Here is a 12,619-nt window from a genome sequence, read left to right as displayed (position 1 = left end):
ATGACTGTGATAGAAACTAAATAGCATAACTCTCAGAAATTGGGACCCTGAAAGTAGGGAGGCAAATATGTGCAAACTCTCTTGATGTATTAGCCATGATGACTCTAGTTTTGTAGGATAAATTACCTAAGGGGCTTGGGAAGACAACAAAAAATTGTCACACCATTTTCTGTCATCTAACATGCTTTCCTGCCCTTGGCATTTTGCCTTTTATGTTGTAAGAGAAGAAAGACTGTAAGAGATATAAGAGAAGGGGCTGGGGTTGTGGCTCAGTGGTAGAGCACTTGCCTAGCATGTGTGAGGCACTGGTTTCGATCCTCAGCACCACATAAAAATAAATAAGTAAAATAAAGGTCAAAAAAAGAATGCTTAAAAAAGAGGTATAAGAGTAGATTCCCTTTCAAGGAAGTGACAGTACAGGGAACCAATCCTAATAAGATCTACAGGAGAGAAGGCTACAGTAAGGGAACACCTGTGACCTGACCTGATTGTAATTACATCACTTCCCCAGAATTAGAAGGTTATTCCTCGGAAATGGAATTATCTTTGTGGAGATACACACACACACACACACACACACACAAGTATAGGAAAAGTACCATAACAAAAAATGCCAAAATGTTAACCATGAAGAGGCTGGAGTATTGGTTAATTATATTTTCATTTTCTCTGTCTTTAACAGCATTTTCCATATGGTCCAAAATGAGTTTGGATACTTTTGTAATAATAAACAGATCCTATAAAATGGGTTTAATTTTTAACCAATAAAAATCACCATGTTGGGAGATGGAATGGAAAGAACAGCTGAGTTAGATGCCATCCTAGGCTGGGACTAGGATGAGTGTGGTCTGGATATTTACTATAAATCCTATGCTTCAAGCTGTCTATCTTGGGAGACTGGAGCTTAATCCCTCACCCACAGGGCTTCTTGGTGTTGGACTCATGATGAAATTACCAATGTCCACGTGGGGGATCTATGCTGTCCTATTCATCTATGACTGGTCCCCTCATACTTTAGAGAGAGTGACATTACAACATTCACTGCTTCAGTCTGTAGTCCCACCGCACACTGCAACTCCATTGCCTCAACCCAAAATCATGTACCCCCACTAGCACTCTCAACACAGTATGATTCTCTAAATACTCTGTAAAGACTAAATACTGTTTTGTTTGTTGATCTGCATTGGTGGTTTTCAAAGTGTAGTCCTCAGACCACCACCAGCAACAGCTGGAAACTTTCTAGAAAATACTAATTCTTAGGCTCCATTCCAGAACTGCTGAATCAGAAATTCTTGGGATGAGTTCTAGCAATCCTTTAATACGCCTATCATGTGATTCTGATGTAAACTGAAATTTGAGACCCATACTCTGAAAACTCTTTAAATAATGTAGCAAATGTAAAGTGTTAATTGCTGAGTTAATTAATTAATAATTATTTTATTTCACTTTTTTTCATAACTTCCAAAGTAGAATTTGTTGGTTTTACCAAATGAATATCTTTACATGGAAAAATAAGATTGAAATTGGTGGTCAGTGCCATCTGGTGATCAAACTTAGAATTGCAGCTTGGCACCCTGGCTATTCTTGCCTCCAAGAGTCCTAGAATTAGAGTAAGTTATACTCCATGTATGTATAATATGTCAAAATACACTCTGCTGTCTTGTATATCTAAAAAGAACAAATTTTAAAAAGGGACTTAGGAAATATAGAGGGGGAGAAAGAGGACTATCCTCATGGAAGCTCAGAGGAGAAACTTTCTGGAAGTTGTATGACAAAGGAAGCATTAGGTGATGATGCAGACAGGGCCCACAGACATTTAATCTTGTGATACGATATTTCCTTAGCCCCCTCTCTCAGATTCAATGTAGTTAAGTTAATGTGCATGTGTGGTTATAAATATCAAGCTCCTTTTTATGTTACAATATATTTAGCATCTTTTACTATCCATGTATTTTTGCAGCATTAGTTTTAGAAATCAAACTACAATCAGTTTTATCATATGCTGGCATAGTTTTATCTTAGTAATTTGCTAATTAAAATTCTGTGTAAGTGTTCTCTCAGCCCTTGGCAAAACTGCAGAAGGATAAATGTAAAGGAGGCATTATCTTTGCCTTCTACCTTATTGTATCTTGCCTCAAAATAATCACTCAATTGATTTTTAAATACTTTCCAGATGTTTATGTGGGTTTCTTTATATTTAAAAATATAATAATAGGGGCTGGGGTTGTGGCTCAATGGTAAAGCTTTTGCCTAGCACATGTGAAGCCCTGGGTTTGATCCTCAGTACCACATAAAAATAAATAAAACAAAGGTATTGGGTCCAACTACAATCAAAAATAGTTTTTTAAAAAAATATGTATATTCTTATGAAAATATGTATTCTTCAAAAATCAGATCTCTTTGTACAACATGTTCTGTATTTTGCTTATATATTTATATATCTCAGTGCTTTTATTATATTTCTTGAAGTTTTGGTGTGTTTGAGCAATTTAACATATGTCGATTGCCATTCATTTTTCTTTTTAAAATTACCTGTTGTCATAGGTGAACGTGACTCTTTTGGCTAGTCAAATTTCCCTATGTCAGGCAGATTAATTATGTCTGTAAATTATGTTACAAATGTGTCCAATTCAAGCACTTTTTCTAGTATCCTAATATGAACAGACACTTTATGAATGGTCTCCTGGGAAGGGGTACTCTGAACATTCATACTGGACTTATCACTGCTGAGATGTGTATAAAGGAGATGACATATACTGGTATTACTTACTTTTGAGATCCTGACCACTGCTCTAGGAATATTACACTTGTGTACATTGTGACCTCTTTGTTATGACCCTAGACAGTTTTGCTCACCAACACTGTGAGATATGAACAGGGTTGTAGCCACTTAAATACAGTATCTCTTACTATGAATTATATATTTTAAAAGAATAAAGAAGAAATAAATGGTTATTTCAGAATGGGGTAATCATTGTTTATTGAAGGGTATTTCATAATCAGTATTTCGAAAAGATATTTGGGGGTTAATTCATTTTGCCAAATGCAAGCCTCAGGATATTAATCATCCTGCCTGCCCTCCCACCCCAACAGAAAATATTAATAATAATTTGATGTATATTCATCTGATTTTTGTGTATAACTTAATATAATACAGATATATTTATTCAAATGTTAAGTCCAATATTCTTTTATAAACTTGTGACTGCCCTATAAATATTGTGTTGATATTTACCTATTTCATGTAGTCTGAGAGCTTATTTAGCATTTAATCAGTTCTATCATTGGGTATGTTTTCAAGTGTTTTATTGGGGTTTTATATTACATTTTATGTGCATTCCCTGTTGTAAGTTTTGGCCTATTTCTCTGTTATGAGTTTGAGGATATTAACCTCATATCTGTAGTAAAAGTTGCAAATATTTTATATACTTTGAATTTTTAAATTTTGCTATGCATTTAGTAATTTCTAGGTAGATGATAGGTAAATGGGTAGATGATAGATAAGCAATAAAGCTCATCATTAAAGAAAATCCTAATCAATACTCCTAAGTTCATTGATTGTCTTCCAAGATAACAGAGCATAAAAATATTGGCTCTGTGTAATTACAGGTTTTGAATTCCTGATAATTAATTGACAAGATTCTTTCTCCAGGAAATTTGCTTAACTTCTCACAGTTTTATTTTGGGTAATTTCTTGTCCCCTTATTTTCCTCCTTGTTTGAACAATTTCCATCTAAGACTTTTTAGATAAGAATATAAATGTGAACAAAATAATATCCGTGCCCACTGCAAAACCACAGGATCTTGGGTGAGCCCCTTCTACACTGGCCTCAGCTTTAACACAGAAGAACACTCAAATTAAAAACAGTTGTTAGGGGTGCAAGATTTGGGATGAGACAGAGGGATTTGACCTAGGAACCCTCTGTTGTGGGATTTGTGATCTTGAATAAGTAATTTACTTTCTTTACTCTCTGTACAACAAGTATACATTACATTTATTATAAAACAAAACAAAAATTCCTCTTGTGCTAAAGGGGAATTGTAATGGTACCTGCCCCCTTGGGGTTGTGACGATAATTAAAAGAATGACTACATTGAAGGCAATCAGAGCAATGTCTAGCACCTTCTAATATTAAGTGTATGCTTGCATCATTCATTATGATTATCATGACCCCTCCCAGCCATTCAAAAGATAAATCATTGGGGTTTGCATTGCCAGGTAGTGCAATTATTTGGTAGTGGGGCAATTTCATCATTGTTGAGAACAGACTGGTTGATGTACATTGCCATCCAGTGCATTCAGAGGCATAGTTCAAGAAATTGGACAGGTGCATAAAAATCAAAACTCAATATTTTTCCCATGTCACATGATTTAATATTAAAAGTCAACAGGACAAGGATAGCATAAAATTACATATACATCTTGGTTCCATGAAATTTGGATGTAATATATATACCATGTATTAGCACATATTCAAAGAAACAAAAAAATAAAGGAATGAAACACAACAAATATTAATGTTTTTTTCAGTGATGGTGGGAGTGCTGGTTATTGTATAATGAACCATATTTTAATCAGTTGGTAAAATGAGTATACATCAGATTTATAATAAAAACTAACCTCTAAAATCTTTGATACTTATCAAACATACCAAATATACAAGTGTTACAGAGAGCTATAAAATGAAGGTTTAGGTACTCAGTACTCATACTAAGTAATAAACTTGACAAATGCTTTGGGCCCTTCCCCTAAATTGTACATTGTCTTTTCCTTTACCCTGAAGATATAACATAACCAGAATAAGTTGTTCATCCTCTCCACAAGTTGCTTTATATTTGTATTGTGAATGAAAAGATCCTTAAAATGTTATATGTATATGTTTTATATTTATTTATTTATTTCATACTGTAGGTGTTCTTATCTTTCATTTGATAATTTTATTTAACATTACATTTTCTGAGATATCTAGATAGATAGATAGATAGATAATCTCCTTATTCTTATAGGTCTGGGACATTCTTTCTCTCTGCTATGTAATATTAATTCATCTCAATGTATTATTTGGATAACTTTGATGGATGTTTTGTTTTTTCATTCTTTCACAAACAATACAACAATGAATATTATTATAGATGAGTCAGGCCATGTGCCCACATGCCAGATATTCTCTAATTACCTGTTACTCAAAGTACAATCCATTAAATAGCACCTTCAGAATTACTTGGTTTATTAGGGTTCTCCAGAGAAACAGAACCAATAAGGTGTGTGTGTGTGTGTGTGTGTGTGTGTATTTATTGGGAGTTTGCTCATGAAAGAATGAAGCCAGGAATGTCCCAAATCTGCAGAGAAGTCCAGCAGAATGAACACCCAACAAGCAGCTCCAATTGGAGGCAGTCTGTAGCAGAATTCTCTCTTCCTTGGGGTAAATCAGTCATTTCTTCCTTCAATATCTTTGAAGGAGGTTGGATGAGGCCCATCCATACTAGGCAGGTTAATCTGCTTTACTCAAGGCCTGCTGATTTAAGTGCTGATTTCATCTAAAAATGCCATCACAGAAACATTAAAAATGTTCGACCAAATATCTGAGTATTGTCACCTACCCAAATTGACCTATAAAATTAAGCATCACACCTGGATCCTGTTACAAATGTAGATTTTAAGGCCTTGGCACAACTTTCCCAACCCCCAGAAAGTGTGCCTTCCTACCATTTCATCATCACATTCCTTTGATGCAGTTTAGGATGCTAAAAACACCCAGACACTTTCTCTATGTTTTTTTTAATATTTATTCTTAAGCTTTAGGTGGACACAATATCTTTATTTTATATTTATGTGGTGCTGAGGATGGAACCTGGTGCCTTGTGCATGCTAGGTGAGCACTCTACCACTAAGCCACAAGCCCAGCCCCAACTTTCTCTATGTTTTTATATTCTGGTGAGGGTGGGGACTAGTGTCTAACATTTCCTGTTCTGGGTCTGAGTTTCGTGCCTTTGTATATTCACTGTGGGAGTGAAGGGTTCACAACTACCTTCTGGTTTTCTCCAGTACAGAGGTTATGGGAGGGTATAATCACAAGGGGTAATGTGTGAAGGGGAAGTTTGTGTGGAGGGGAATAATGCTAAGCCTTCTGAGAAGCAAAATAGGAGGAAAGGAATCCATGTTTACAATGATAATCAGCAGTTAAGCATAGGGCTGAGGGTTGGAGCTATGGGCGGCATCCCAGGAGCATGGGGATCAGCTCAGAAACAGATTTTGGAACAGAGTTAGGAGTGAAGAGTAATAAGCAGGACCCAGGGGTATTCTGAGGAGAGGCACACAATTGGAATGAATCTGGAAAAGAGCATCATCAAGGCCACTGTCCCTGGTGTTCCTGTAGCCACTCCTGGGTCCCCTTCCCCACAGAGGCTGCTGGGCCCTGATGGGTCATGGGCGGAAGTCTACTACCTACCCTCACATGTAACCTTTGTAAGAGGTGCACTTTTTTGGAAGTGTCCATGAACTTGATGCTTTTGTACGTGATGGACAGGAAGGGAAGTGACATATGGGAAATAATACCACTATTAGATCTAAGCTCATGTGAGTTCTGTAGTCTCAGCATCCTTCTCACCTTATCCCTAAGCAGACAGTTTAAGGACCCAGGGAAATGAACAGAGGAGCTGTAGATGGACCTTGCTGGCCACAACTGCCATTTGCGGACTCCTACACTAATCAGTTTTCTCACCAGACACTATATGCAAATAACCCCAAATTAAAAATGTCAAGAATAAAAGAAAATCATCACATATATCCTATAAAATCGATAGCATGTGTGATTGTAAACAACTTTGTGTCAATAATGGATATAAATGGGTACCTGCATTATGAATCTCTCTATAAAATATTTATCTCTCTATAAAATATTTGTATGTGTAAATATGTATGTATATAGAATGCAATTGTTCTGTGTGGGCACTAAAAATAAATATGCTTAAGTAGATGTTCATAAACAATATAAAAGTGTACCTGCTGTCCCCAAACCACAAATTTCAGTAACAATATTAGAAACCATAGACTTAGAATCATCATTTACTCTTCCAAGAAATATCCTAAGGGAAAATTTGTAGATAGAAGTGTGTGCATGTTTGTGTGTGTACATATTTATATACCAACTCACCTGGGGGGCATCTCAGGGTTAGCATTTGCTTGCCTGGTGGCATGGGCCTAATGGTAGCTGTGGGAATTGGCAGGTGGGTGATTGGAAGGAAACCATGTTTTCTGATCTGGCTAGGGAAGGAGTTTGAGGATGTAGAAGCCTGATGGTAGAGGAAGTAGAGGAGCCATGCCATGGTTTCCATGGCTCCTACCTACTAAGGAACCCAGGTAGCTGAGAGAGCCTGAGTTGAGCCAGACACTGCGATTGTTCAATACCATGTGAGACCATCTCTATCCCTTCCTATGAGGCCAAGAAGTATGTGGTGTAATCTCTGCTCCCAATGTGAGAAGGCCAAGGCTTAGTGAGTTATAGGAGCTTGGCTCTGACCACTGAGGTCCTATTTGGAAGAACAGTTGTCATTATTCTTTATGTAATGCCAGCTGTTGCCTCAGTACCCATTTTTCAGAAATCCACACTTCAATATCTGGCTCCCTACTGGAAGCATACATCAAAAGTCTAAAAGTGTCAAGTGGTAAGAAATTATTTCTGCCAAACACCCAAGAAGTACAGGCAATTATTGCCAACTGGTGGTGCTTCACCCATGTCATTTATAGGATAACAACTTGAAAATCTTGTACTGCTATTATTTTAATTAAAAAATTATGCCTGTTTTCTAAAGTGCAAGCATTCCAGAAGTGTGAAGAATATAGTATGCAGATGGCATGTTCAACACTTGCATGGCATTTGGAACTTCTAACTGCCAGTCATTAGGAATGTCCTATAGGACCACACCATTGTTGTTATTTGTCAATGAACACAACACATGTGGTTAAAGCCACTCAAGATCATGGCCCTGAGCACCTGCTATCAGCTCTGTGAGGGATGCACTGGGCAGACATGCTGATTCTTCCCCTGTAGGTGCTGACTGCAAACTCTTCCCAGAGCACCTTCAGGAAAGGGAAAGGGTGGACAGTTGGGTAGGGAGACAGATGGAAGGGTGGGAAAAGCTGTGGAAAAGCCCATTTCCCATTTACCTATGTGATTTTCACAAAGCTAAGCATGGTATGGTCTATGAAAATGCTCAATGATTAGGAACAAGAAGTAAAATATGTGAGCCCTCACCTACCTAATTTCCTTCCTTCCATCCATCCACAGCCCCTGATATCCAGAAAGCATCCTTTGAGAAGTTCCTGTTGTGCCAAGTCACATCCTTGATTCTGAAGAGCACTGGGTAGAGCATCTCACAGTCTCAACATCATCAAAGGCCAACATGGTATATAACGTGTGTCCTTTCTCATGAAAATTTATTTACAAGTACCCATGGAAGAAAGCCTAAAAAGATCTGCTTAAGGACAGCCAGGACAGCATCCCTCACAAAAGTGATACTGATGTTCTCTGTTCATGTTCTTGAAGGCCTTCAGCCACTTATTTTCACATTCAAATAACAATAGCACAGAATCTCACATCATGTGGTCAGTTCTGTTGGACCTTTCCTAATGACTGGCAGTTAGCAGTTTCAAATTTCAGGCAAGTGTTGAACCAAATTTATTCTCCACACTTCTGGTGGGAGCAGGGGTGCCCAAGTCCTCACTGGCTTACAGCTATGGCAAAGAAGATCAATCCAGGGCACAACAACATGTAAAGTGCAATATCAGTCTTTATTATGAAAATAAGCAGCCACCTTCAATGGGGAAAACAGAACAACTGGCACTTTGGAAGGCTATGTTTACCTAGCCTACAGGTTAACTTTGGCTTCTTGGTCAGCTAGATCTCCAAAGCATCATAAACTTAAGTTGGTGACAGAGAAACAATGATGTGGATGAAGAGGAGGATGGCATTCAAGGGCTCCTTTCAGGGTAACTGTTTGAAGGCCTCTTCTGGGATCTTGCCCTCAGTCTGGAGAGAAGGAATTGGAATGTCAGAAGAGCTAGGTGCCCTGAGTTCCATCCACCCAATCTCTTCTTTACTGAAGGCCCACAGACATACATTTTTACCCTCTTGGTCCCCAGGTCTCACCTGAAGCATAATGAAGACCTGACCAGCTCTGGTGTAGTTCCACTCGTTGTCTTCAAGGCACCTTCGGTGAGAGAAAAACAGGTGATCTTCATTATTACCATAGAACAAACATGCTGGCCACAAAATGCCATCTCTTAACCTATGCTGCTCTTTTTCTGGGATGCATGTGCCAGAATGAAAAACACTGTAATGATGAAGAAAGACCTTGTGAAAACCAAAATGTCTGTCACTAACATTCATGCTCACCCAAATTCAAAGCAGAAAAATAGGGATGTCCAAAAGCATCAATCATACTGATAAAAAGATGCTCAAGAATATAACAAATTGAAATTCAAAAATAAAGAATTCCAATCCCTTTAAAATTGTAGATAAAAGACACATTTACTCTCTTCAGGTGTATAATTTAATGGTTTCTAGCATATTCACAATATTGTGTGATTTCCTCATCTATCAAATTCCTCAAAAAGAAACTCATAACTGTTAGAGATATCTATTCTCCCTCTTCTCCCAGACCCTGGCAACAACAACTCTGCCTTCTATCCTGGACATTTCATATAAGTGGAATCATACAATGTGTCTTTTTGTGACTGATTTCTTTTACTTATTATATTTTCAAGGTTCACCTATGTTATAGCATGTATCAGGACTATATTATTTTTAATGATTGAATAAAATTCTAGTGCATGTATATACCACATTTATTTATTTGCTCATCAGGTAAAAGACCTTTGAGTTCTTTCTACTTTTCATCTATTAGAAATAATGCTGCTATGGACATACAAATTTTTGAAAAAACATACATTATCATTGATCATAGTATATGCTTAGGAATGGGATTACTGGGCCACTCCATGTTTAAAATTTTGAGGAACCACTAAAATGTTTTAATGGTAACAGCTTCACTTTACATTCCCACCAGTAATTTATGAGGTTTTTTTTATTTTTTTACAACTTCACGAGCACTTATCTTCTTTTTCAACTATTAAAATCATTTTTGTGTGAAGCAGTATTTCATTATAGTTTTGATTAGTATTTCACTAATGACCAATGATGTTGGGTATGTTTTTATGTGATTTGCTTGGTCATTTATATATCGTCTTTGGAGAAACATCTATTCCAATGATTTCCCCACTTTCAATTTTTTTTTGTCTTGTTATTGTTGAGTTGTAAGTGTCCTCCATATATTCTGGATAGTATTATTTACTTCCAAACATTTTCTCCCTTTCTCTGGGTTGTATTTTACTTTCTGGATATTGTCCTTTGGTGCAAACAACTTTTTAATTTTCATGAAGTTAACCATATCTATTTTTCTTCAGTTGCTTGAGCTTTTGATATCATATGAAAGAAACTATTGCCTAATCCAAGGTCATCAGGATATAAACTTCTATTTCCTTCTCAGAGCTTTTTAGTTTTAGTGTTACTTTTAGATCTTTATATTTGATCCTTTGAGTTAATTTTTGTATGTGGTAAGTGGAAGGGTTCAAAATTTTTTATCTTACAATTTTATATACATATAATTGTCTATTTGTCCACCAAATAGATGCACCATTTGTTATAAGGAAGATTATTCTTCATTTTTTATAAAATTCTTTAAAAATTGTTTTTTTAAGATTATAAAAATTAAGATTGTAAGGTTGTAGCTCAGTTGTAAAGTGCCTGCCTAGCATGTGTGAGGTACTGAGTTTGATTCTCAGCACCACATATAAATAAATAAAAATAAAGTTCTATCAACAACAAAAATAATTTAAAAAAATCAATTGACCATAAATGTCAGGGTTTATTTTTGAATTCTCAATTTTATTGCATTGATCTACATATCTATCCACATGCCAGTACCATGCAGTTTTTTAAATTTTTATTTTGGTTTGTAGTGCTGGGGATTGAACACAGGGCCTCTCTTATGGTACACAAGCACTCTCACTGAACTGCATCCCCAGTCCACCCTGCAGTTTTGATTACAGTAACTTTGTACTAAGTTTTGAAACAGGGAAGTATGAGATTACTAATTTTTCTCTAAAGACTATTTTGGCTATTCTGAGACCATGTTTTGAAGTCAGGTAGCATAATGCCTCCTGCTTTGTTCTTTTTGCTCAAAATGGCTTTGGCTATTTTTGTGTTTGTGTGTGTGTGTGTGTGTGTGTGTTACCATATAAATATTATATGTTTTTTTCTAGTTCTGTGAAGAATTTCATTGACATTTTAATGATTTTTTAAAATATTTTTTTAGTTGTCAATGGACCTTTATTTTTTTATTTACTTATGTGTGGTGCTGAGGATCGAACCCAGTGCCTCACACATTCCAGGCAAATGAGCTACCGCTGAGCCACAGCCTCAGCCCTCCATTGACATTTTAATAGACATCACACTGAATCCATAAATTGCTTAGGGTTAGCATGGGCCTTTTAACAATATTGATTCTTCCAATTCATGACACAGTATGTCTTTCCATTTTCTTTTGTCCTCTGCACCTTTCATAAATGCTTTGTAATAATCATTGTAGAGATCATTCACCTCTTTGATTAACTGTATTTCTAGTTCTTTTAATTTTTGTAGCAATTGTAAAAGGTATTCCTTTCTTGATTTCTATTCTGTATAACTCACTACTGGTATATAGCAACACTATTGATTTTTTATGTTGATTTTGTATCCTGTAACTTTGATGAATTCATTTATTAGTTCTAATTTTTTGTTGAGTTTTTTGGGTTTGCTACATAGAAGGTCATGTCATCTGTAACTGTGACATTTTGATTTCATTTTTTCCCAAATTTTTCTTATTTTTAATTATTTTATTTTTATTAGTATGTATTATTTGTACCTATTAATAGAGTTCAGTGTAATACTGAATAATACATATTTTGTGTTTCAAAGGTGATTTATTTATTCATTTGTATGGTGCATATTAATTTTACAAAATGGTAGATTTCATTGTGGCACATTGGTAGACATATAAATATATAATTTGATCAACTGCACTTCCTGATAACTTCCCAACATCCCATCTCAGCTCCCCTGATTCTCTTCCTCTACCCTACATATCTCTCTTCTACTTTTATGGCATCCCTATTTTCCCCCTCCAGTTTCCACAGATGTGGGAAAACATGATAGCTTTCTTTTTGAGTATGACTTATTTCACTTTGAATTATAATCTCAGTTCCACTCATGTACCTGCAAATTACATAATTTTGTTCTTTTTTATGGTTGAATAAAACTCCATCATGTATACACCACATTTTCTTTATCCATTCACCTGTAGACAGATACTGGGTTGGTTCCATAACTTGGCTATTGTGAATTGTACTACTATAAACTTGGGTATGTATACATTTCTAAAATATGCTGACTTTAATTCTTTTGGATCAATACCAAGGAGTGGTAAAGCTGGATAATGTGGTAGTTCTATTTTTAGTTTATTGAGGAACCTCCATACCAATTTCCATAGTGGCTGTAGTAATTTACATTCCCACTAACAG

General features: G+C 36.1%; 1 protein-coding gene across 1 annotated transcript in view; it reads right to left on the bottom strand.

Moving 5' to 3' along the window:
* Positions 1-8,691: 8,691 nt before the first annotated feature.
* Positions 8,692-12,619, bottom strand: part of LOC107156219 (nuclear RNA export factor 2-like) — a 32,777-nt gene continuing 28,849 nt past the window's right edge. Inside the window, exons 21-22 of the mRNA XM_048797324.1 lie at positions 9,150-9,210; positions 8,692-9,029 (exon numbers count right to left, since the gene is read on the bottom strand). Coding sequence (XP_048653281.1) covers positions 8,985-9,029; positions 9,150-9,210 — 106 coding nt within the window. The 3' untranslated portion in view covers positions 8,692-8,984. The remainder of the gene's footprint in view (positions 9,030-9,149; positions 9,211-12,619) is intronic.

Source organism: Marmota marmota, unplaced genomic scaffold (assembly GCF_001458135.2).
Source record: "Marmota marmota marmota unplaced genomic scaffold, marMar, whole genome shotgun sequence".
In the NCBI taxonomy this organism is placed as follows: Eukaryota; Metazoa; Chordata; class Mammalia; order Rodentia; family Sciuridae; genus Marmota; species Marmota marmota.
This window is presented reverse-complemented; position numbering and strand designations above follow the sequence as displayed.